General features: G+C 50.2%; 1 protein-coding gene across 5 annotated transcripts in view; it reads left to right on the top strand.

The window, feature by feature from the left end:
• Positions 1-26449, top strand: part of DNAH2 (dynein axonemal heavy chain 2) — a 131281-nt gene that overhangs the window by 37370 nt on the left and 67462 nt on the right. For all 5 annotated transcript variants that reach the window (XM_061588226.1, XM_061588228.1, XM_061588225.1 and 2 more), the window contains exons 10-24: positions 73-160; positions 456-661; positions 949-1078; positions 1683-1865; positions 8097-8311; positions 8404-8550; positions 12484-12640; positions 14386-14625; positions 15106-15294; positions 15726-15873; positions 18598-18790; positions 23925-24125; positions 24212-24368; positions 24764-24938; positions 26130-26293. In XM_061588226.1, the coding sequence (XP_061444210.1) occupies positions 73-160; positions 456-661; positions 949-1078; positions 1683-1865; positions 8097-8311; positions 8404-8550; positions 12484-12640; positions 14386-14625; positions 15106-15294; positions 15726-15873; positions 18598-18790; positions 23925-24125; positions 24212-24368; positions 24764-24938; positions 26130-26293 (2593 nt within the window). The remainder of the gene's footprint in view (positions 1-72; positions 161-455; positions 662-948; positions 1079-1682; positions 1866-8096; positions 8312-8403; positions 8551-12483; positions 12641-14385; positions 14626-15105; positions 15295-15725; positions 15874-18597; positions 18791-23924; positions 24126-24211; positions 24369-24763; positions 24939-26129; positions 26294-26449) is intronic.

Genomic DNA, 26449 nt, shown 5'->3' on the forward strand with positions numbered 1-26449 from the left:
CCCCTTGTCTTAAACATGGCAGTGAGGGTGGGAGTGGTCCATTCTCTCCTAACCACATGACCCCTCTGACAGGCTTTCCGGGAAGGGCTGGGTACTGGACCAGACCAGCATCTTTGCCCAGGTCGATGCCTTTGTCCAGCGCTGCAAGGACCTCCTGGAGGTACGTGGGATATCAGACTGGAAGGTCTGGCTCCAGGAATTCATTCCCTGGCATGTCTCCAATTGCTTTCTAGGGATTTACATTTGGAAGGCTCTGTGGATGCATGCAGCTTTGATGTCTGGGCTGGATCTCTTGCCAAAAGGCTAGATACATGTGATCGAGGATCTTTCCTGGAACTTGAGATTGTCTGGCTGGGAAAGAGCTGTGCTAAGGCATGATGCTCCATTGCCTTTAGAGTTCCATGCAAGACAGGGAGATGTTAGGAATGACAGCCCCTGTGTCTTTGCCCAATTAGGTCTGCGACAGCCAGCAACACTTTGCGCGCTGGGAAGATGGTAAGCAGACGCCGCTGCCCTGCTTCTTTGGCCAACGAGGACCCCAGATGACCAGGAGCCTGCTGGAGATAGAGGAGACCTTCAATAAGTATCTCAGCAACCTCCGGAATGTGAAGGGGGGGATCCTGGATGTGAAGAACACGTCTTGGCATGAGGACTTCAACCGGTGAGAGGTGGCCCCAGCTGCCCATGAGCTGGAAGGGCTGGCAGTGGTGGTTTGGCAGCTTTGGCTCCAAGGGTGGGAGGAGTGCTGGGAAGAGAGAAGTCTTTCCTTGGGTTCTCCATGTAGTGTCCAGACAGAAGGAGGGGGCAGAGGATGCCATGAAGGCAAGATTAGCATCTCCTGAGGTGGAGCAAGCCCCATAGTAGGAGCTCCCAGTTATGGGACTGCATGCCACCCTCTTTCCTTACAACATGTTCTCCCTTCTTGCTGTGAATTCCTGGGGGCATCAGTTTCCGTGCCGGTGTCAAAGACCTGGAGGTGATGACCCAGAACCTGATCACCTCTGCCTTTGAGACAGTGAAGGATGTAGAGCGTGGCGTGGTGATCCAGGACATCTTCCATCACTTGTCATCACGAGAGGTACAGCTAAAACAGCGCTTGTCCCTTCAGCTAAATCTGAGGCAGGGCTCAGCTCCGGGGAGCGTGAAGGAGGAAGGGAGCTACCTGTGGCTATGGAGAACCTCCAGCACTGGACGCTTCTGAGCATCAGTTGCTGCGGAGCACAAGTGAGGAGAGGCCTGTTGAGTTCAGGTCCTGCTTGTGGGCTTTTATTTGGGGCATCTGGTTGGCCCCTGTGAGGACAGGATGCTGGCTGATCCTGCAGCCAAGCTCTCTTCGCAAGCACCTCTGAGGCCTCCACACTTGCAGTGGAGTATCCACTCTTGGCTTGGACATCTCTGTGGTCTGGAAGCAGAGCTGTAGCTCTGGTGCCCTTAAAGAGGGATAATCCTGGGCAGAGTTTTGCCTTCTTTGACCCAGTTGTTGTAATATGAGCCAACAGTTAGGTCTGTCGGCTGCTGGTCTTGAGAAGCTCAAGAGCAGTGGGAGGCCCATGCAGAGGAGAGAAGGAGTGCTTGAGAGTTTCAGGAGGGCCCCAGAAAGTACTTTGCTCCAGTGTGGGAGAGGAATGATAGTTCCACGCTTCTCAGTGTGGGAAGCACCAGCCCCCTTTTCTTGTTCCCAGGCAATCAAGCGCACCTTTGACAAGAAGACTGTGGACATCTACATGCTGTTCAACAGGGAACTCTCCCTGGTCAACAAGGAGCTGAGCAAGAGGGCCCCTTTCCTGCCACCGCATATGTGCCATTACTCGGGCCTGGTGCACTGGATGCGTGCTCTGCGGCGGCGCGTGGACAAACCCATGCAGGTAAGGCTCTTGCTCCCTAAGGACTGTCAAGTAGACCCCATTGAAGGCCGGGGATGGCCTACCATTAGTCAGAGTGAGGCAGATGCTGAGGGGCAGGTAGAGGCCTCAGCTGTGTGCGCTTTACAGCCTGTTCTGTGCCGTGTGAGGGAGGCAGGATCACGTGACAGAGCAACAGAATCGGACATGCTGGTTGCTTTCTGTTCCTGCCTCACCTAGGTCTATCATCTGATTCTTTCCTCCTTCCCTCCTTTGGCACTATCCTGCAGGATAGTCACTTTGTTTAGACATTTTGGAGGATAGCTCCATCCCTGAGTCTGGATCGGCTGTTGGCTTAGTTGGGTGGAGCCATCGAGCCCATATCCGGGTTCTGCCATTCAGGGGGATCATGAGAGATGGCATTCCAGGTTGGACAATGTCTGAAGCCTCCCCACACTTAGCAAGAACTGGCCTCTCCACCCCCTTGCCTGCCACCGTTCAGTGCATGCATGTGATGGTCTCAGTTTCAACTGTTTTTTCTGTGATCTCATCCCCTAATATGGTACAGAGATAAGGTGGCCAATGGCTGATCCGGCTTGGACATAATAACGCTCAGTGATTCAGAGACAGTCCTGTGCTACAGTAATGGAGCTTTGTTGTTGTTATTTATTAATTGCCGCTACTTAACTTCAGCCTCGTATTGCTTGGGGAGGTGGACAGAGATTCCCAAGAAGCCTTTCCAAGATTTGGGGGCCTCTCTGCAGGTCAGCAAAAACAACAGGCCTTTGGCACGACCACCACGGCTGCTGTTCTTTATTCATCAAGCAACCTCATCAACTTTTTTTGTCTATTTCTCAGCTATTTACCTCAATAACATCCTCTGTCGCTGAGTTCCGTTTGACAGGTTTAATTATATGTTGGATAGAAACAAAATGACATTTCCACCATCAATCAGCTCCCCCTCCCTTTTCTCTCTGTGCACACTTGAAAATTGAAATTGCCAAATCTGTGTTAGGATGTAAAGCAAACTGCTTGCATTATCAGCTGCCTCTGGACTTCCCTGTCCAAACCTGCTTCTCCCCTGCCAGGAGCTTTCCCTTTATGTTGATATTAGCTGGCAAACTGCTGGAGCCCGGTGCTCCCCTTCAGATGTCTGTTGTGAAATGGTGAGGTGTGCCAGTCCCTGAACATGGCTCTTGGCAGGCAAAGAGAAATGCGGACTTTCATATTCTCTCTCTCTCTCTCTCTCTCTCTCTCTCTCTCTCTCTCTCTCTCTCTCTCTCTCTCTCTCTCTCTCTCTCTCTCTCTCCCTCAGCATTTCTCAGGCCTGGGGTGTGTGGGAAGCAAGCAGTTCTGTATGTTTTATGGCAAGAAGCCTGTGGACGGCCAATGCTCAAGGTTCCCCACCAGGATTGTTTGACTTCTCAAGCGCTGTGGGGCCAAGTTTCAAGTTGAAATGGCAGACAGAGGGGGGCAGTATAGGGATGGTGTGTGCATGTGCATATGTGTGCACATGTGGAGGCAGCATCTGGGAAGGGGCATAAGATGAAGACATGGGGTGGGGGTCTTTGGAGCCCAGCTGAGAGGGAAGAGGCATAGCAAGGGCTGCAAGAAAAGGGGTAGTTAACCAATAGCTTTGGGGGCAGAGTATGTATGTGTGTATTTAACTAATTTATATCCTTCCCTTCTTCCCAGTAGGAGCTGCGGGTGGCAAGTTTGGGGAACACAGCCAGCTTTTGGAGCCCTTACTCATTCTATTTTATCTCTCTCTCCCTCCCCACCCCCAGTTCTAGAGCAACTGCCCCCAACTAGCCCTCCCTCCCGATGTTTTGGACTACAGCTCCCATCAGGCCCAGGAAGCACAGGTTGTATGATGCTGGGGTTGATGGGAGTTATAGTCCAAAACTTCTGAAGGACACCAGGTTGGTGAAAGCTGTTCTAGAAACCTGTTTAGCTGAGACGATGATGCATCAACTCAAAATTTGTTTTTGCATCCACTGAATTTCTAATTTCTTAAATTCTTCTTTTTCAAATAAGTTTCTAGCTCTCTTGATTGGATGCTTCAGAATTAGAACTCAGGGCTGTGGGTCTGGAAGCTTTAAGCAGCTGGGCTAGTGTAGAAGCTGAGCTTGTGCTGAACTTAGCCCACCTTACTCTGCCATTTTACAGCATACCCCCAACCCTGGTTGGCTCTTGTGTAGGCACCCTGGTTCTAGTCTGTTGCATTTTTTAAAATGGAGTTATTATTTATTTTATAATTTATTTATTATTTTATTTGTAACCCGCCCTTCCTTCCAGCAGCAGCCCAGGGCGGCAAACAGAAACACCAAAAACACTTTAAAACATCATCAAAAGACCCTAAAATACATTAAAACAAAACCACGTTAAAAACATTTAAAAAAAAAATTAAAAACTTCTTTTTTTTAAAAAAAAGGGTAAAAGACATATTAAAAGCAATTCTAACACAGACGCAGACTGGGATAGGTCTCAACTTAAAGGGTTGTTGGAATAATCTGCTTTTTGAGAACAATTTCCACAAATCAGTTTACAATATATGTGTAAAATACCATTTTTTAAAAAAAATTATAGAATATCATATAAACCATAAAATATTTATTTATTTTATTACATCCATAATTTATTTGTTTTATTATATCAATTTCATGGCTGTGCCAATACGTAAAACCAGCATAAAAATAACAATGAACAGAACCAGACGCCAACATAGCAGCCCCAATTTATAACCCGAAATTTAAATTAGCTGCTCAAGGCCATAGAGAAAATATGCGTCTTTAAAAACAATCACAAGGGATGAGACCTGCTGGGTTTTAGAAGGCGGGATTGAGTTTCATGGCTGTGGAGCCACCCTTGGGAAGCCAAAACAGAACCTTCTCACCAGCCTCATTGTCTTCACCTGTGGTTGGCTGGGAGACACATAAAAACCATCCTGGTTCAAGGGGCAACTCTCATCTTGAACATCCTCCTTGCCCTGTATATTTGGACCTCCGCCGTAAATTTATCTACCCAATCTTGCTCAATCTCTCCTGGGGCTCTGAGGCGGTTTCCTTACAGCGCTTATTGGCGGACCTGGATCCCCGGATTACCGTAGAAGTAGCCTCCTTTTGTGTAGCTGCCATGGCTCGTAGGAAGGCATTTATGAGCCCCTTGTAATGAATAACTAACTATAGCCAACCCATTTTAACCGGATGATTTTGACTTAAATTTTAACTCACATTTTACTGTGTTTCTCTTGTTACACTTGTTACATTTGTGTTGTTGTAATTTCTTTTCTGGTCACGGACCGAAATAAATTGATTGATTGATTGATTGAACATCCTCCTTGTTGGAGAGCCCTGTCAGAGAGCCCCAGGATGGCTTCTCTTCTTCCTTGCTTGACCTCAGCCTGTTCTGACTCCTGTTCTTGCCTACCTGTGGATTGCTTTTTTATTATTTATTATTTTGACTTCCCCTCTTATTCCTGTGCAACCCTTGGAAATACCTAGTTGCTAGCACCAAGTCAGGTCTTGGGATGTCCAAGGAATACCATCCTGGTGCCAAGTGGCCAAAGGGAAAAAGCTAAGTTCAGAAACTGAGGGTTTGGTAGACCCATCTCCACCCCCATAAAAGGGTTTGGGAGGTGGGGAAGGATAGTAAGTGTGTTTATACACATGTCCTGGATTTGATTCATTCTGATCATGTAAGCCCCCTTGCAGTCTTACTTAGCGTGGAATTTCCCAGCTGCTGACTGGTAGGAATCTGTTCACACAGGACTGGAATGCAACTACCTTTGCGGCAACGCAGGCCCAAATCTTGCCAGGATGTTCTAGCTCAAGGCCCACCTTGGATGCAGGAGTGCCATTTTCTCTGGTTAGGGAGATTAGGATAGCATAATGGGGCACCTTGTCCCAGGAAAGTATGGGGAGAAGAAGACATGCTCCTTCACAATGGGCTTCCCCCCCGTATTTCCCCCAAAGTAAATAACTTTGGGGGAAAACCCTGGTCTGTGCCCAGGAGGGCATGAACTGAAATATCACCCCATACTGTGATCTTTTGGGGACCATTATGTGTGGAGAAAGGGTTAATTACTCCCCCCTCATTGCACTCCTGATCATGATTCCCCCACCCAACCCTGCTACTATTTAGGGGTGGGGAGAGAGAAAAAGGTGAATGTAGAGGCAGTGCTGTTTGCAAAGGGAAGGCTTAAAGTGATAGAGTTGATTCTTGGAGGAGAGAGACAGACTATAGCGAAGAAAATGGCTACAGCAATCTGTATAAGCCATTCCTGTTGAAAATGGTTCGGAAGCTTCAATTAGTGCAGAATGCAGCTGCTCAACTGTTGACGGGTTCAAGGTGAATGGATCATATAACACTAATCCTGTTCCAGTTGCACTGGCTGCCTGTACACTTCCAAGCCCAATTCAGAGTGCTGGTTTCGACCTATAAAGCTCTTTATGGCTGAGGACCCTAATATCTTCTGGAATGCCTCTCCGTATATGAACCTGTCTAGACCCTTAGATCTTCTTCTGAGGCCCTTCTCCAGGTCTCCCTCTGGGAGGCTCAGAGGGTGGTGACAAGGGAAAGGGCCTAATCAGTTGTGGCTCCCCATCTGTGGAATATGGTTCCCAGTGAGGTCCTCCTGACACCATCATTGACATCTTTTTGGCGCCAGGGAAAGACATATTTCCCCCCAGGCATTTGATAGGCTAAGATGATGTGGTTTGTATTAGTGTGCTGCCTGTGGCTGTCTGTGGCTGTAGCGACCTGTGGGTGACAACCGACTAATATATATATTATTCCCACCTGGGGAAATTGTGCAGCTGCTCCATTGTGTTAAAAATGTTGAATGTTCTGAGCACTAGGTGCTGAACAGGGAAGTCATGAGAGGGGGATTTTTGTTCACGGTTGTGTGCAGATGCTCTGCGAGCGAAACAAGTGTGGCTGTTCTACAGTAAATGCCCAGTGTGGATGCCGCCTGAGCCATCGCTTCTCTGGTGGGTCTTTGAAGGCCATGAGTGTTGGCACCCCTGCACACACTCTGACATTTTTTTGAGTGATGTCTCTCTTGCAGGCTGTGGCTGGGAGACCATCACGCTGGGAAAACCAACACGTCATGGCTGATTCAGCTTTCCTAATGACAAAAAGCTTTTAAAAAGCGTTTATATATATTTTTTATTTTGGCACAAATAATTGGCCCAATTTTTCTAGGTGACATATGTTGTTTTCTTTATTACACCCACCGGAAAGAGTTTAATGGGCAACCAGGATTTTATTTTCCCATTTCATTTGTGCCCACCGTTGACCAAGCAATGAACTAATGTTCTAGCTGAGCTCAAGATGGGGGGGGGATGGCGCTGAGGGAGGGGGGCTGTGGGTTGGGAGGGGGGCTGTGGGTTGGGAGGGAGGGAGGAAAGGGAACAGGAAGAGTAGGTGATCTCAAAATCAGCGGCTGTTCTGCTAGTGTTCCTTCCTTCTGACTTGCACACATGAAGTTCTGCCTTAGACTAGGGTGGTGTGTTGTGATTGCTACTGTTACATCCTCAGTTCTGTGTATTCACATGCACCCTCAGAACCAACCCCTTTCCAGTGCAAGAGGGGAGCGTGGCCACAGGTGGAGAACCTGCATGCTGCCATTTGCAAGCCTACTATATCTTAAAGACTGTGTCTGTGCTTGGGGACATGGATGTGCCAGAAATCTTTAATCAAACTGGAGGGGTTGTGGTCCAATAGCAGAGGAGGGTTTGCATGCAGAAGGTCCCCGGTTCAATCCCCAATAGCATCTCAGGTGATCTGAAATGTTGGAGAGCCACTGCCAGTCAGAGCATGCTAGCTGCCGTGCACGGGAGGGGTGGTGGCAGGTGGACAGATAATCTGCCCCGTGTCTTCAATGTGAGTGCCTCATTGGTCATCACATTGCATGTCTCATTGGCCATCTTCACCAGCAGAGCAGGGTCCAAAGTGGGGAGACAATCACAGTCTGGCTCTCCAGTTCGCTGTAATTGGGCTTCTTGCTGGCGGAGAAATGCTTCTTCACCAGGAAAGAACGCGGCATCTTGCTTGGAGAGTCTGGCAGCGCGGAGGCGGCTCCGATCCAAACGCTGCTGCGGTCGGGAGTGGTGATGCCTGCTCAGCGCGCTTGGGAGAAAATAAGTTAACAAAACCTCCCCGCGACCTGTCGGCGTGCTGCGCTCTCAGGGTCCAAAGTGTTTGTCCCTTACGGAAGCTGCTTTTGTCCTCTCGCTGTCTTTTCCTTGGCAGTGTCTTACCAAGGCCCACTTCATCCCCCACATTGGGACTGGGGAAGAGAGCTTCCAGACCTATCAGCTGCTTGTACAGGCCATGGACGAGATTGAGAGGAAGACCTTCCACGAATGGACCCAGACTCTGGACAAGGACAGCCTGAAACGCTTGGACACCCCTCTCCTCGTAGTGAGCGCTGAAAAGGCTGGGATGCTGGACATCAATTTTGACAAGTGAGTGAGTGAGCTGAGTGGGTGTCTTAAGCAGTGGAGGCTGGACCCCCCCACACACACACCTCCTTATTCCTCCATGCGTCTCTTTCCAGGCACTTGCTGAAATTATTTGTGGAAATCCACTACTGGGAAAGGGTGTTGTTTGAGATCCCCCACTACGTGGTCGAGGTTTATGAAAGGAAAGAGGACCTGCGGAACCTGCGGGAGAATCTGCTGCTGGTGGCGCGAGACTATAACAGGTTGGCCCTCTCGGGGGGTTGGCCTGCTCTAGCCCTTGTTGCTTGCTGCATCTCAAGGACTTTGGCTGGTGGGTGGTCTAGAAAGAGAATGAACGAATGATTTTCACCAGTGTCTGTGCACGAGGTGTTTATGCCTCTAACCTTATAGCCAGTTTCACAGCAAGAGCTAATCTGTTCTCCCTTCCTGCTGCGATGCATGGCCTGGCTTATAGCACTTAGGTCAGGAGGCCGGCGCAGCTACGGAACCGGTGCCCTTTGGTTAACATGTGCTTGAATGACAGTAATAACTAGAGCTGCCCATTGACCATTCCACCTACACTGGCTTGAATGCTTGGATAGTTGCCGATGCTTTGGACAGGATTTAAACCTTAGCACTTGTGAAATGCTGGTGATGGACCTGGCATTGTGCAGAAGTGGCACCCTCTTTTCATTTCCTGAATATGATTCCGGGTGCCCGGATTGTGGAGGAGGGGGAGGGGAGGGGGGCTCTGGACCTGAGATGCTTTGAGCCAAAAGGGCAGAGCTGGCTCTGTGGTGCAGGAGGTGGTCGTTCGTGGGACCTTCTTTCCCTCACCAGCGATACCCTTTGGTATCCATAGATGGGTTGTAGGTCCCACTCGCTTCAGCACATAGGGCTGTGCAAATGAGATTTAGCCATTCCATTCTGTGGGAGAAATTCCTCCCCCCCCCATTTAATGCTCCCTCTGAGGCACTCCATCTGGTCTACTGGCCTGAGTGGACCATTCACCTGCGTAGCTCTAGGAAAGACCTGGGTGAAACAAAAGGGAGGCAGGCAAGCCGATAAGCTACTTGGAGGGCCTGGGATGTGCTCTGCTGATTTGGCAATGGCAAACTCCCAGTTCTGCCTGCCTCAGTTTCCCTGGAAGGAAAGACATACCGTTAATGAAGGCTGTCCACTAAGGAGGAAAGGAAAATGAGGAGGTGGTCTTTCCTTCAGACTAATTATCCTGGGAGATACGCATGCACCATCCTCCCCTGTGTTTAGCTTAAAAGCCTCAATGTGTGAATGGGGATCCAAATAAAAGCCTCACACACAGGACCGTTTCAGCCTTCCCTGAGCTAAGCAGGAGAGTTTGATGAGAACAGAGATTGAATGCTGCCCATTTCTCTCGCACAGCACCAGCTTGGTCTCCGATTAATTCCCAAGTGGAAAAAAGCCAGCACAAAAGAAATGCTTACACTTGTGTCATGATAAAAATACAGCTGCCAAGACAAAGCTAGTTTCAAACAACACTTTCTCTGCAGAGAAACGCCTCTGTGTCACACTTCAGAAAAGACTGTGGCAAAGCAGAGAGAGAGAGCCCCCTTCTTGCCAAACACACCTTCGGAAATCTTAGTCAGGAGGCAAATAACTCATCTGATCTCCTTATGAATGTGGCAACAACACCGTAAAAAAGAAGAGAGCTTGATGTCACAGCAACCTCCTGATGAACCCACCCCTCCCTGAGCGCATGCTGGAGTCAAGGCATGGCTGGGGCAGCAGGAAGCACTTCCAGGGGGCCTGAAGGGCAAATCTTTAAGCAACAAGGGAGGCAGCAGCACTTGAGCCCCTGGGAACTGCCTGCATCCCCAGCTGGCTATAATCTGCAAATACCAAATGCCGCTTGCTCTGGCCTACAACAAGCCAGGCAGGAAGGAGGAGGCCATTCTCCACTTGCAGTCACCCTCCCAGATGAGAAAAGGCTCCAGGTTGCCCTAAAAATAGACTGAAACTGTGTGTGCACATGCGCGCGCATGAGTTCCACGTCTTTAGGAGTGCAACAGAGTGGCTGAAGGAAAGGCTGGGATCACCAGTCCTTACTATGTAGTGATGGCAATAAGTTTACATGGTTTTAAAAACAATTGGATTAATTAATGGAGCAGAAGATGTAGGTCAAAGGGCTGTGAGCCATGACGGCTATATTTGGACGCCCATGTTCACAGGCAGTCTACCTCTGAATACCATTGGCCAAGGAGCAACAGTTGGGTGGGTCTGCTGTCGTCATGGCCAGCTTGTGAGTTGGCCACAGTGGGATATGGGATGCTGGACTAGATGGACTGTTGGTCTGATCCAGCTGTAGGGTTCTTCTGATGTTCTTAAGGGAACCTGAATATATGTCTACAGAAATTTGTTCCAGTCTCTCCTCAGAAACCTGCAATCAGACTGATTTGTGCAAATCAGATGCATCCAGAGGAATCCAAATAGCATCATCATAAATGATGCTGGTGATGTTAAAGGTGGTGGAGAAAGTGGTTGTAGAGCAACTGCAATATTCCTGGATGAGACTGATTATCTAGATCCATCACAATCTGGATTCAGACCCGGTTTCGGAAGAGAATCAGCCTTGATTGCCCTGAAGGCCTTTATCCTGAGCGAGGCAAGGGGAGTGCAACCCTGCCACTTCTGTTCAATTTCTCAGCGGCATTTGATAGCATTGACCATGGTATACTCGTGGACCAATTCAGTAGGATGGGTTGTCAGAGGCACTGTATTATGATGGTTCCGCTCTTGCCGCCATGGCTGCACCCAGAGAGTAGCACTGGGTGAGTGTTTCTCACCCCCTGGCCCTTGTGCTATGCGGTTCTGAAGGATACTATACTTTCCCCAGTGCTATTTAACATCTACGTGAAGCTGTTGGGAGGGGTGATTAGGAGTTTTGGAGCAAGGTGTCAGCAATATGCTGAGGACCTGCGGCTCTATTTCTCCATAACATCTGAATCAGGAGAGGCTCTGCACCCTCTGGATCGGTGTCTGAATGCTGTAGTGGACTGGATGAGGGCCAAAAAACTCTGCTTGAATCCTGGGAAGATGGAGGCTCTTCGGGTAGGTGGTTCCCATGCCCAGGAGATAGGCAGGTTACCTGTCCTGCATGTGGTCTCATTCCCTCTGAGGGACCAGGTCCGTAGCCTAGGGGTAATCCTGGATTCATCTTTGTCACCAGAAGCACAAGTATCCTCTGTGGCTAGGAGTACCTTTTACCAGCTTTGTTTGGATTGTCAGCTGGACAGGAATAGCCTGATCTCTATAGTCCATGCGTTGGTGACCTTGAGCCTGGATTACTGCAATGTGCTCTATGTGGGGCTGCCCTTGGCCCTGGTTCAGAAGCTCTAGCTGGTGCAAAATGTGGCAGCCGGATTGCTGCTGGGAGCACCTTGCTGACAACATGCGACACCCATTTTAAAACATCTGCACTGGCTGCCCATCCACTCCCAACCAAGATTCAAAGTCCTTGTATTAATTACAAAGCCCTGAACAACTTAGGCCCAGGGTATCTTAGGGACTGCCTGAACCCTTATATCCCAGCAGTTACTGAGATCATCTGCAGGAGTGGCTCTGGTCATCCCCCGAGTTGGTGAGGCTCATTTAACACCAACAAGAAAATCGAGCCTTCAGTATCATCGGCCCAGCCTCTGGAATGCTTTGCCAACAGAGATCAGCAGGCGCTTTCTGTTTAAACTTTTAAGCACCTGCTGAAAACCTTTCTGGTCCGCCAGGCTTATGCAGGCAATTAAGGAGATGTTTTTTTGCAATAGCTAATTTTTACTGTATTTTTAATGGTTTTTACTGTACTTTTTTTTTACTCGTAAATCACTTTGATATTTTTAAATGAAATAGTAGTATACAAATATCTTTATATATTTTTTTAATAATTAGATTTATTACCTGCCCTTCATCCTAAAGTCCCAGGATGGATTACACAACAGAAATAATACAGTTTAAAGCCAATCACAGATACAAAGATGACCCTGCATTAATTAAGAATGCATAGTCCTTTTCAACTGTCAGAGGCCAGGGCATGTGTTTTGATGGCAAGACTCCAGGTGCTGGCAGAATGTGCAACAGTTTGGCTGGTCTGGAGGGGAAAGAAGAGCTGATTCTATGGGTGGGTCTCATCCATCTGCCCTCATCCATCTCTCTCCTCACCCCCCCAGGATCATCAGCATGCTGTCTGCAGAGGAAAGAGGCCTCTTCAGGGAGCGCATCCGCTACCTGGACAGGAAGATCCAGCCCGGGCTGAAGAAGCTCCACTGGTCCCTCAAAGGGGCCAGCACTGTCTTCATCTCAGAGTGCCGACTGCATGCTAGCAAGGTGAGGCTTCTTTCTGCTCTGGGCTGTTGGGACCCTGGCTGCCCCCAGAAGCCTCTCCTTCTGACTTCCCAAGCCCTCCCCCAAAACACTCTGGCGCTACTGAGGGACAAGCGGAGCAGCCCAAGTGCACATTTCAAGGGGCGAGAGGTTGGCTCAGTGACCTCTTGGCTGCTGGCAGAGCTGGCTTTTCCTGCCTCCTGCTTTGTGCCCCTTGGGGCAATGAGACCATTGTGGGTGGGTGGGGCAGTAATGTAGTGCCCTCCCCCCTTTTTTTGCTGCTGGATTGAGAATGAGATCCTTGTTAATGCCTTCTCTCACAACAACAGACCTCCATAGGAGCCAACAAGGATGAAATGGGAAGCTTGTGTTAGCTACCTAAAAGAGTGGCTGATGCCTCCTTTCACTCAGATTGGCTCTAATCAGCAGGAAAGGACAGGGAAGCATGTTAGAAGACTCTTCTCAGTGGCTAACATGCTCCCCTTTCATGCTGATTGCTCATAGTCTGCGTCTGTGTTGAATTGCTTGTTAATATGTTTTTTTCAATAATATTTTAACCCTTTTTTAAAAGATGTTTTTAAAGCTTTTTTTAAAAAAATGTTTTTAACATTGTTTTGTCTTAATGTATTTTAAGGACTGTTTTTATGATGTTTTAAAGTGTTTTTAGTGCTTCTGTTTGCACCCTGGGCTCCTGCTGGGAGGAAGGGCGGGATATAAATCAAATAATAAATAAATAAATAGGATGCTGGGGACATAGGGCTCCCCAAAAAGTAAGGGGTCTAAGACCTCTCCCCAAGCCCCTGGGCAACTACACCCCTGGTGTGGGGAATCACATGCATCCTTGGTTTCTTTGAGTCTTGCGTTTAGAACTCTAGTTGGATGCTTGTGTCCGACTCTGTTTTATCCAAAGGGTCTGATGCTCTGCCTTAGGATTTACCTGCTCCCTTTAGCAATGGAGGCCACCAGCATCACCGCCGCTTCCTCTGCCAGGCGAGAAGTGCTTTTAGATGTGGTTGAGCGGGCAGGCAGGCAGTTCTCTGAGTTTCCCCTTTGCTGAAGTCCCTCCCTTCCCCCAGACTGGACTGGACCCTTTTGTTGCCACCAGCCCCACCCCTTTGCCTGAAGGCCCTCCCACCTCTTCAGTTGCCCTCTGGTTGCCATCCCTCCTCCTCCTTAGGTGGGTGTGGCTTTCTGTGGCATTGCCACAGTGGCATGGGCATCTGTGGGGGGGGCAGGGGACGGACAATGGAGGAAAGTCCCCCTCCCAAGTGAACCGTAATCTACAGATTCCCATCAATAATAATATTTTTTATTTATTTATTTGTATCCTGTCCTTCCTCCCAGCAGGAGCCCAAGGCAGCAATAATAATAAAAAGAGTTAATTTCTACCATTTGTAGAACCTGAGATTTAAGGCCAAATGTACAGTCAGTATTATTGTGAGAAACTAGCCTGATTTCCCCCCCCCCTTTCAGTGTTTTACTTTGGTCTCCCCCGCCCCCGCTACCACTTGCACAGGGGTGTTACGCTTCTGGGTCTGCCTGCTTCTCTTCTCCTTTTTCCTTCACGGCGCCAGGGCTGCTCCCCTAGGACTTCTCCCAGCCAGATTGGGCCCCGCCCTTCCTGCATCAAAGAGGCTGGCCTTCTCCCTATGAATCTGGGTGTCCGTTGGTGCCTCTTCCAGTGCTAGCTCTGCCTGCTCTGCTTCCTTGTCCTCCTGAACTGTACAGCTCTGGCTTTCCCATGGCAGGTGCAGAACATTGTCAATGAATACAAGGCAGCCACCTTGGCGATTGCCCGCAGGGCCCAGCAGATGAGTGAAGCTCTGCTGGTGCGGATCACTGGCAAGAGGGTGTACAATGACCTGGAGTTTGAGGAGGACCAGAAGGAGCACCGGGCCTTGGTGCAGAAGAAGCTGGTCACCTTCCACGAAGACAGCCTTGACATCATGCGGCAGACGTATGAAGTCTTTAAACACGACGGGCCAGAGGTGAGGAGAGGGCAGGAGATGGTGGCGTGCATCAGAGCTGCGTTACCCTTGCTACTAAGTGTAGCTTCCTTCACAGTACGTTGGAATGAACTGGGTGACATTGAAAGGAACGGAAGTGCGCTGTGCACTTGGTTTCTGTATCTGTCAGCAGATGGTGCCGTTGCTTCTCTCACCTCACTTGTATGGAACACTCTGGAATGGCTGCCCGGTTGGGCCGTGACGGTTCAGGGAAGTGCTGAGTGTGCATTTGGAGGGGGCGGCTTTGCCTGGGCAATGGGCCAGGTGTTCTCTAATGAATCTGGACATGGGCATCTGTTGTTCTTAGCAACGCTGAGCAAAGGTCTTTTGGAGAGGAATTCAAGGTCATGGCTTATTATTATTATTTTATTCATTTCTACCCGGCCTTTTCCCCAGAAGTAGGACTCAGTGAACATGCCTGAAGCCAAGCTGTCTCCCATGTGCCTCTCTCTCCCCTGCCAGGTTCATCAGCATTGGTTCAACTACACCGTTAAGATGGACAGGATGATGGAGGATGCCCTGCGGCTGAATGTCAAGTGGTCCCTGATGGAGCTCTCCAAAGCCATCAATGGGGATGGCAAGACCAGCCCAAACCCTCTCTTCAGAGTGAAGGTGATTCTGCAGGACAACTACCCAGGCCAGACCCCTCAGGTGAGCCTTTTGCTGCCCTCCATCTCTGTGTGTCCCAGACTCTTCCCTTCAGGGCCACTGGGAGAAGCTGCTTGGAGCAGCCAGGGCAGTTCCATGTCTCAACATCCACATACCTGAATTTTGAAATGCAGTATATTGTTAAAATGAATTGCCTGGGTAGAGTGGGTTGGGGGCGTGTGTAAGCGTGTGTACGAATACTGCTTGGTCATATTTTGGAATCTCACATGATTGTTGTGGTCAAATAAGCATCTCCAAGTTAGGCAATGTTATTAGCTTTTGACTTTCTTAAAAAAATCCCAGGGGATTTCCTTTCTGCTTAGGCCTCATCCCTGGCCTGGGGAGTGGGGGGCCTTTGTGCCGCGTGCTTCTTCTCTGGGGATTTTGCTGTGGGCTGTTTGTCCCTTTCTGCTGAGCTTCTGATTTTTTCATAGGTGGAGTTTTCTCCAACACTAGCCCAGCTGGCCAGCATGGTCAGTGACATCAGCACCCACCTGATCACCAACATCTCTGTCTTCCGCCACCTCCCAGAGATCCTCATCAGGCGCAAGTTTGCCTGCGACCCCATCTTCACCCTTGTGGGTAAGGAGGCCTCCTGGTCCTTGGATGGTGTTCTCCATCTTGAGGTCTGTAAGGCAGCTGAGACTGGCTGATTCTTCAGAGACAGGCCTTCTCTGTTTTGTGCACAAACGTCGTGGCTTCTGTCCCTCTCCCATGCCAGGTCAGCACACTGGGTCGCCTCCCCTCCCCTTGTATCTTGCGTTAGAGAAAGCCCACCAGAATTGGGTGCTTCAGAGCCAGGGCAGGATCCCCAAAGCTTCTTGAGTTACTTATCTTGTTTGTTCTAGAAATTTCTACCCCTGCCCTTCAGTCAGGTTCTTGAGGCAGCTTACAAAACAGAATAAAAACAAGAAAAGCATCATGGGAGGTTGTTTTCCTAGTCTTCCTAGGAAAGGAGCATGAAGACATGCTTTGTGCCCTCAGTTTGCATGATATTGACATGACTGTGGCAGGTGCCAGGCCCCAGAGCTGATGGGCATGGAGATGCAACCTGAGTGACAATCCTACATCCCTGATAGAAGATGCTGCTGGTGAACGATGATTGTGAGGCTGAGCAAAGGGCATGGTCATGAAGCGAGGTGGCACCTTTCCAGACTGTCTGCAGTTCTCCCCTCTCTGAGAGCAGGCATGAAATTGCTCCCCAAGGGCCTCTGGCCGGCCATGCTTGGCATTTGCCCCCCCCCAACCTTCTTGGGCTCTGTCTGAAATGGGGGATGGGGGCAAATAGCATTAAACAGGGGCATGAGGAGGGCTAGGTGACGTTTGGAACACCATTAAAAGAAGTGGTAGTTTGTGGAGTGCATGTTGGCTAGGGTGGGGGTGGGGCAGACCGGAGTTGGTTAGTTTTGAGTGGAAAGAACAGGTGAGCTGAGCTCCCTTCCCTGTCAGTTCAGGAGTCATAATGGTCCTTAGCAGTCATTGCACAGTGCAGCTGGCAACTCGAGGAGATTCCGGGATTTTGCAGCAGTTGTAAGGGACCCTCTTGCAGTCAAGGAGAGAGGAACAGGGAGAGGCATGCTCTGAACTCCAGCCATGTGTGAAATGTGCATGCAAGCAGTCGGGCCGCTCTCCTGCCTTTTGTCGTCTTGTTCTCTCTTTCTCTATCTCTTTTTCCCTAGCCTCTTTTCCTGGGCCTCAGCCCAGGAAAACTTGGGTGTTATTCTGCTGCTGCTTTCCCTACCTCCCCCCCCCCAGCCTCACAGATGCTCGCACATTAGATTTGTTTGTGTTGCTGCGTGTGATTCATGGTGCTGGTTTTGCATCTCCTGGAAGCTCCACAGGAAGTCTTGATGGCGAGGTGATGCTTGAGCAATACGGAACCTGTGTGGGGAGTTTCAGGCTGAGCTGGGTGCCTTCCCCCCATATCTCAGAAATGGGGTGAGGGAAAGAAGGTTTTGGGGGCTTGCACCACGTTGTTGCTTCTATTGAAAAACAGCCTTCACTAACCTGGTGCCCTCCAGATGTTTTGGACCACAACTCCCATCAGCCAGCACTTGTAAAAGAAGAAGCATAGTCTGTGTCATGGAAGGCGAGGATGAGTAGGAAAACCATCCCAGAGTGCCTCAGGGCCTGCTTCTTGGTCTGAGAGGGTGACTTACCAGGCAGCCCGGGTAGCCAAAAGCAGCTTCCCTCCTGGGGTAGAGAGCAGCTGGGAGACAGGGTGGGCATGGGACCACGGTGCAAAAGGAAAGGTTTAACCCGGTCACCTCCACTCCTTCCATGGTTCAGATCCAGATCGAGCACTTCCCATAGTTCCTGTTTTCAGTGAATTAGGTGTTGTGTGAAGGAGGAGTGTCCCTTTACCTGTCCTGAATCTGCTGTCCATCCATGGTTTCTAGACTAATGTGAGTTGATGCTCCCAGTTCAGACCCTGCAAGTGTATGTGTAAAGTTAGGATTTCTTGCTCTCTTTGTGTGTAACTTTACACTTGTTTACATTGAACCCCCATTTTAATGCCCATTCACCCAGTTTGCAAAGATCCTTTTGGACCCTCTGGCATTTCTTTTTGTTTTTTGAAAGCACCACTCAGTCCCAATAGAGATCCTTGAGGGAGAACTGCAAGTTTCCTCCAGCTCTTTACTTCCAGTTGTTTAATGAGTTACAAATCCATAGAAGGACCCACCCTCTTATCTTACATCTGCCAGGTTGACTCAGCTGCCTTTGATGATGAGGGATTTTATCAAACGCTTTTTTCGAAGTCCACATACATAATCCATATCCATGTGTATATTGACTCTCTCAAACGACTCCAGAAGGTTGCTGAGGCAGGACTTCCCATTGCAGAAGCAGAAGCCATGCTGATTCTTCTTTCACAAGACTTGTTCTTTTATATGATGATGATAAATGGTTTATATTTTAATGTATTGTTACTGTTGTATTTTTTAATTTTATTTTTTTATTAATATAATACATTTTTATAGATATATTGTTTTTTACTGTCTTGGGTAGATGTAGTTCAGAAAGGCTGCTTATAAATATTTTAAATAAGTGAATAAATGTTTTTAATGATGCTTTCCACCAATTTACCTGAAATTTCCTGAATCACCCCTAGACCTCTTTTGCTGGCTTTTGCTGGCTTTTGCTGGCTGGCTCCCTGTGCTGCTCTGCATTCTGCCTGGCAGGATGCCTAAGTTCATGTTGGAGAACATGGGCTTGGCAGCAAGGCACTGATTCCTGCAGCATGTAGTTTGCTGGTGCTGCTGTCCCAGCATCATCACAGCAGCTGGCTTCTTTATCCTCCCTCAGAGCGGGATGAGGACATAAAGAAAATCCAGGCACAGATCAGCAGCGGTATGCAGACCAATGCGACGCACCTCCAGACATACTTGAAGACCTGGGATGTGTACCGAGAGATCTGGGAAGTCAACAAAGATGCCTTTATCAACCGCTATCGGCACCTCAACCCGCTGGTGTCGTCCTTTGATGCGGACACTGCTCGGTAAGAGGGCATCTGTGGGTACAGCTGGGGATAAGTCTATAAATGGCGACTAGTCATGGGAGCCATGTGGAACCCCCCATGTCTACCTCTGAACATGAGATGCTCAGGGCAAACCAGAGGAGAGGGTTCTTGCCTTCGTGCCCTGCTTGTGGGCCCCTGTGAAAAACATGCATAAGCGAACCACTGAGATTGTGCAGTAAACTCAAGTCAGGAGGTGCCCCTAGTTCTCATTTTGAGCTCTAAGAGGGACAAGCCAAAATTGCATGGCAGAGTCAATACTTCAAAAGTTGGATTGCACAGATCTGTAGTCATAGGTGTAGGCATGGTTGTTTCAGAGAATCTTTCCAAAGGGAAGGCAGAAGCTGATTCTGGAACAAAGGCAAGGCCTTCTTTGAGGGAGAAATAAAAGTGATGAGAAGGCATGGATGAGGGGGAGGCAACAATTCAAGAGAGAAGGCTTGAGAGCTGCTCTGGGAGGATGTGGTAGCAAGCAGGGCCCAATCAGCTTCTGGAGGTCAGGGGCGGAATACCCCCTTCCAAGCAAGTGAAGGAGTATGTGGGTGGCTACCTGGATGGAAGGCCATGCTGTGGCAACCAAGGTTTCTCGTTTCTCCTGCCATCTCTGACATGGGGACTGCTGATAAATCTGCCAGATTTTTTTGCCTCCGCTATCAGCAGCCTTGTGCCTCTGAATACCAGTTGCTGGAAACCTCAGGAAGAGAGGATCCTGTTGCACTCATCTCTTGCTTGTGGGCTTCCCATAGGCAAGCTGGTTGGCTGTTGTGAGAACAGGATGCTGGGCTAGAGGGGCCACTGTCCTGAGGCAGCAGCCAGGCTCTTCTGATGTTCTTAGATGTGGATGGGTGGTCCCGTTTTGGTAATGGATCCTGCCAAGAGCATGCACAACAAAGTTGCATGATCACATCAGGCCATCCTGATACGATTGTGAGATGGCCATGAGGCCATCCTGCAGGGCGAAGTTGTAAGCTGGAGGCTGTACGTTACTCTCCCTTCTTCACCCCCACCCCAATCACTCAGGTTTGTGGTTGAGAACTGGCTGCTTCACTCTCACAACCCACAAACTCTGTAGCCTTTCAGGTCTCTGAGCCCTGAAGTGAAGCTCTGTGGGAGAGAGGGGGAGGGCCTGCCCTCTGCCTTGGTGGTGTTTTCCCTGCTGCCTAATTTGGGGAGGGCGTTCCATTTTCTCTTTATGTTCCAAACTCCTTTAGAACACTTGCTCTGTGCTACTCAGCAACTGCCCTGCCCATTCCCTGGAGGAGGCTGGAATTCAGTGCAGCTTGAGCGATAGCTTTGGGGGAATGAGCAGCAGGAAGAAGAAAACCTGTTTCCATGCAAATGTCAAAAGCGATTTTAAAAAACCCAAACTGGGGAGAGAAATACGGAGAGTCTGAGTGCAAGTCGGATGTTTGTACAGCTCTCCCCCTGGAGACGTCACATTAAGAGCTTTGTAAACAAGATCCAGCTGCTGCAGTAGACTCAGCAAATAGGCTTGGAAGCCCAGGCCCCCTTCTGAGACACTGCCCTGCGGGCTTGGCCTTGCTGGAGGAGCTAGACAGCTTGGCTCAGGGACTAGGCAGGCCTGTAATAAAACCTTCCTGCTGTGGTGGACAGTCTCTGCGCTTGCTGGGTGCCTCCTCCTTGGGACAGGAGGCAGGCACAGTTGGTCTGGTGCCCTTGTCAGGGGGGAGCGGCACAAAGCTGGACTCCCCATGATCCCCAGACTTCATATTATTATGATTATTATTTAGTTACCTAGCACAATCAGTATGCCTGGTGCTTTACAGAAAGAGTACAATCTAAAATTTGACACAGGAGAAGCAAGAGGAGGAAGGGGAGTTGAGGGGAAACAAGATGTGGTTTTAGGCTTTATTACGTGAGGGCATGAGAACTAGGGGCTTGTGTGAAAGAGTCACAGAAGGTTGGGTTTTGGGAGGGAAATAAAGAGGTGCTGGTGTCATGCAGGTGTTCTGGGAGGCAGTTGCAGGCATAAAGGGCAGCATGGGAGAAAGGGCCGAGTCGGTTGATGGAGCAGGAGACCTTTTGGTGGTGGAGGCTGGTGGGTGGAACAAAGGTGGCGGGCAGGGGGCATGTTGGGGTAGGAGAGCGGAGGAATAAGGGGAGCCAGCCATGGAGAGCGTTGATGGTCAGGACAAGGCACCGCTCCTGGATTTGAGAATGGGCAGGAAGCCAATGTAAGGAGGGGCATTGTGTGATGAGAGTGGCAATGGAGACAGGTGATTTTAGCTGCAGTGTTGTATAGATGATTGGGGATCGAGGTGAGACAACAGATGACCAGAGCGGAGAAGAGTGCAGTGCTCCAGGTGAGAGATGAGGATCAGGGTGTGGTCCAGGGACTGAGAGAGGGCTGTATTTTCTCAGTGTTATAAAAGGAATAGCAATACAATTTGGCTATGAACAACATATGGGGAACAAAGGAGAGAGAGGAGCCAAAGATAAAGGAACGGGGGGGGGCTTTGGAGGAGGAAAGAGGTGTGGTCTTAGACATGCCACGTCTGTCATATTGAGTTTGGACATATTGACTTGTCCTTCTGCCTTTGGTAAGCATGCAGAGACTTGTTGGCTCTCCAGAACTTACAGAAGTGATTTCCTTCCTTTTTCCCATCAAGCACTTCTTGCTATCTATTTTTTGCCAGATTACCTGGCCAATTCACAGAGCAAGGCATCTCCTCCATGCATAGAGATCCTCTCCCCCATTTCTGGCTAGTTCGGGTAGGGAACCTAGCAAGACACACACCCCCACCCCGCTTCCTCATCCGATGAGCCAGGCCAAGGCCTTTCCTTTCTCTCCACGGAGATGAAGGCATCTTGGCCGAGAGCAATTCGTCTGTACATGCAAGAGGGATAAACGGAAGGATTCCATCCCTGATCCTTTAATCTTTTAATAATTTATTGAACAAGCATGTTGAGTGCTTTAGAAGGAGGCAGGGGGAGAGAGAGAGTCAGCCCCCTCTCCCACCCACCCCCAGGAGTTTGCCACTCTCACAGTCAAGAGGGAGACAGAAGTCTGGTGGAGGACTTGAGGACCCTCTGCTTGGTGGTTCGAGGTTTTCTGCCATTCAGAAATAAGGGGAGATGAAGCTGCAAAGCTGTGTCCCTGCAACGTCCCCATGTCGCGGGCAGGTCAAGGGTGTCCCTGGGGCTGGCTGTTCTGGCGAGGGCTCTGAAGCAGCTGCTGTTTGCCTTTTGAACTGTTTCGTTTACAGCATCTTTTACGAACTTTTGATTCCTCGCATTCTCAAGCATACTTCAGTAGTGCCCTGATAAATTCCCAGATTAAAGGCAACAAGCAAAAAAAAAAGCCAAACCCAAACATTTTTAATGGGGGAGGTTAGTGCAACCTGTCACAAGGGGCTCTTCCACCGTGTTTATCCCACATGTACTCACGGGCCCAAAGATGGCAAAGCCGCCAGTGGGGGTGTGTGAGGAGGTTGCTGAGAAGCGGCAGCTGAGAGGAGCCAAGCCTTGCGACACAGGATAAATCTCCACAGCGCCACTCCTGCCACCAGCCGCTCCCAGCCCTCCGTGCTTTGCTGACTCGGCGTTCCTGACGCGGCTAATTTATGGGCCTGGCATGGGATGGAGGCAGATCTGGACCTGTAATGAGGGACCGGCATGAAGGATGCCTCCACCCGATCTGTCTCTGCCAGGGCCCAAGTGTTGCCATTGCCCCCATTTGTCTCTTCTGAGGCCCCAGATTGTTTGTTTCTTTGCTATCCCTGTTAATAGAGGTTGGCTTTGTGTTCCTAGTGACCCATTGACAGGGAATTAATAAATGAAACAGGAAGACTTAATAAGATCCCTTGGGGCTGAAACGATCCTCCACCTGCTAGCCTTCCTTGCTTCGATGAGTCAGGGAGATTGAATGGGAGCTCTGCTTCTGATAGCACGTCACTCAGTGGGGCGCTTCTCCTTTCCCAAACTGGATGCTCCCATTGTGCAGCCCTGGGGCAGGCCTGACATGGTTTGAGGGCCACTTGGCTTGTTACGGTAGAACTGGATGTGCATGCAGACAGCTGTCTGTCTTTCTCTCATCATGTCTGTATCCTACAAGCACCCTTGGGGGGCAGAGGGTTAGCTCCCCCTTCTGCTTAAAAGCATTACCCACCCCACCCCCAGCAAACTTATCCAGAGAGTCCACCCTAGATTCAGAATGCTCTTACCAGGCCCCCCAGTCTCCTTCCTCGCTAATCTAGAATTTGAAGCAATGAATTCGTCTTGGGATATTTAGATCTGAGTCCAATGATACCTTATTTAGAGTCTAGTCAAGTCAAGACTGAGGATTAGATGGGTGCGATGTGTTAAAGAACCCAGCTATTCTATGTAGGTTACGCCTAGGTACGTTAGATTCATTACCGTGGCTCCAGAGCATCTGCTGCTCAGGAGTTCAGCAAACTTAATCAGAATGTCAAACAGCTTTATAAACCGTTTTTTCCCTGTCATGCAGGCGGGCTTTAAGTTCAGAGGCAGCAGCTTGCCACTCTGCTCTGCATGCCAGTTGCTGAGGGGCAGGAGAAGGGGAGAGCTGCTGCCTTTAGGCCCTGCTGAGGGCTACTCTTTGGGGCCTCTGGTGGGCCATTGTAGGAGGCTGGACTGGGGAGAGGGCAGCAGCTCAGCGACAGAGCCCAAATCTGCACACAGAAGGTCCTGGGTTCAGTCCCCAACGGCTTCTCCTCTGCCTGAAACTGTGGGAAGCCACTGCCAGTCAGTGTAGACAATACTGAGCTAGATGGACCCCAATAATCTGACTTGATATAAGGCAGCTGACTGAGTTCCTGTGTGATTACATGGACCTGCTATCCACTGAAATACAAAATATGTCCATGTAAAGGCCTCCCCTGCCCTCTTTTTCAGCTACCCTTGAATTGTCTCCTGCCTTGGCCTTTTTCTCTTCCAAGGGGCTGACTTTAGTGGCGGTTGGTGGCTCCACGTCAGTGGGGCGGCGGAATCCACGTCAGGCTTTAGTCCAAACTTTTCAGGAGCTGCCCAAGCTCCAGACTAAGAGTCCAGACTAAAACCCAGAGCCGACATGGAGCCACCAGGGGCCGCCGGTTGACTGCAGCTGATGTGCCCCCCTCCCTCCTGTGTGAGCCAGGTACATGGAGGTGGCCAACAACGTGCAGAAGGAGGAGACGGTGCTGAGCATCCAGTTTGTGCTCCTGGACTGCTCCCACCTGAAGTCTGCGGTGGTGCAGCATTGCAGCGAGTGGCAGCACAAGCTCACCAACCTGCTGAATGAGATGGCCACCAGTCGCTTGAGGGAGCTCCACGCCTTCCTGCAGGATAACGCCGCCGAGTGAGTGCCGCTGAGCTGTCCAGGGGACGGGCTTCTTGCCTGTGCCTCCCCTTCGCCCTCTGACAGACGCTCCTTTGCCCCCGCAGTGTCAGCCGCCCTCCGCAGAACCTGGAGGAGCTGGGCCGGAGCTTGCAGCTCCATGAGACTCTTCAGACCGAGCTGCCCAAGATTGAGGGGCAGATCCCACCCATCCACGAGCAGTTTGCCATCCTCGAGAAGTACGAGGTGGCCGTGGAGGCAGAGGTACGAGGGGGCTCTTGAGGGGTGGCGGCAGGCTGGTGGCCTCTTCCTGGTCTTCCCTGCTAACGTAACCCGCAGAGGGTCGTTTTCTCTTTTTTTATCTCAGAATTAGGTTACATACCCTTTTAAGGGCAAGAGGCAGGCACAAATTTGATTCATGTCTGGCCTGAGGAAGGGGGGCTGGGGGAGCAAGAGAGCAGGTGTTTTGGAGCTCTGGGGGGGTCACACTCTTCCTCGAGTCTTCCTTCCTTGCAAAGCTGCCTTCCCCCATGTCTGCCAGCCCGTCTGTCCCTCTGGGACCCATCCGTGGTCCTCCCCTTCTGCTCTGACTCTCCTTCCCTCTGTGCTCTCTTCCTCCTCCTCCCTGGCCCCCCTTCCCTGTCCGGCCTGTGTTCCAGGTGCTGCAGCTTCTGGGAGAGCTCAACTCGGAGTGGCTGGCCTTCCAGCAGTGCATCCTGGACAGCGAAGCCATGCTAAAGAAGCACAAGGAGAAGTTCAAGACGGGCCTCATCCACTGTGCAGACGACTTCAAGAAGAAAGCCCTGAATCTTCTCCAGGACTTTGGCTCCAATGGTGAATGGCAGCTGCGTGGAGGAGCCCAGGCTCCCCTCTTCCCCTCCTTTTTTCCTCCTTGGTGGCCACTCTTTCCAGCCAAGAGCACCTATTCCACCTCAGCAGGCGAGGGAAAGAATCCTGTCCCTCCCTCCCTCCCTCCCTTTCCCTTCAGCTGCAGCTTGCTTGTTTGACGGCTCTTGGAGGGATCTGTAAAGCAGTCCAGGCTGGATGAAAAGCGTTTTATAGCCATTTTAAACTCTTCACTAGAGGTCTACAGCCAGTGCTTTGGCTGGTAAATATACCTCCTGGCTCTCTTATGCATGTGCCGCAAGAGAAGCTTATAGCCTGATCCTCTGCATGGATCTACTTGGAAGTAAATCCCGTTGGGCTTACTGTGCACTGAGCTCACACTCTCCATGCTCACACTTTCCTCCAGGAAGGAGAAGGAGAAGCCGCCGTTGCCTCCTGTCCACCCTCTGCCTGGTCCTCAGCCACTGCAGCTGTTTTTGCAAAGAAGTTGCAGCCATCTTGTAAGCCAATAGCAAAGATAGCCAAGGACCGAACAGACCGGGAGGGGGGCATCATGTATGTGGGAGCTTCTCCTCATTCCCCCTCTTGGCGAGAATCCAAAGAGGGAAGGTGCAAAACTGTACATAGTTAGCACGGGAGAAAGCTTCTGCCCCCAGTGGGACTTACTTTCTAGTAAACATGCATAGGATTAGTCTCTCTCTCTCTCTCTCTCTCTCTCTCTCACACACACACACACACACACACACACTCACACACTCTCTCTCACACACACACACACACACTCTCACACACTCTCTCACTCTCTCACACACACTCTCTCACACTCTCTCTCTCTCTCTCTGCCCGCCCCTCCCCCCGGCTGACTTATCATGCTGTTCATGGGAGGCGTCACCATCACTACCAGTGCAATTTAGTGTACGATTTGCTGTGGCCTGTGCAGTTTGGGCTCCTTCCTGTACCCATGGGCATTAGCATGTGAACCAATGCATATTGTGGTCAGCTATCCCAATCTGAAGCCAGGAATCAAAACCCCAACAGGCTAGAACCAAGCACTGCTACCCTAATCTGTTATTGCCTTCCTCCAGAATCCTCATCCTATTGGACAGCCAACCGAGGAGGAGGAGGAGGAGGAAAGGGCACAGGGGTTACTGGCCTCTCTTTTTTCCCTTTCCCAACTAGGTCCTTTCACCAGTGCCTTGTCTGCTGATGCAGCCCTGGATCAGATTGCTGCCATGAGGCAGCTGCTGGCCAGCATGAAAGAAGAGGAGAACACCCTTCGCTCTAACCTGGGCATCTTTAAGATCGACCAGCCTGCCTCCAAAGACCTGCAGAAGCTGGAGAGGGTACGGTGCTCTCCCCACTCTCTCTCCTTGCTAGAGAGGAATGGCGCTTGTCCTGACTCACCTGCCCTGATACCAACCGTGGTTTGATAGTCGCCGCTTCTCACGCCAAGGAAGGAGGAAACTTAACTCCTGATGTGGAACAGGAGGTGACCTGGC

The sequence above is a fragment of the Rhineura floridana genome, chromosome 11, assembly GCF_030035675.1.
Source record: "Rhineura floridana isolate rRhiFlo1 chromosome 11, rRhiFlo1.hap2, whole genome shotgun sequence".
NCBI classification, from domain to species: Eukaryota; Metazoa; Chordata; class Lepidosauria; order Squamata; family Rhineuridae; genus Rhineura; species Rhineura floridana.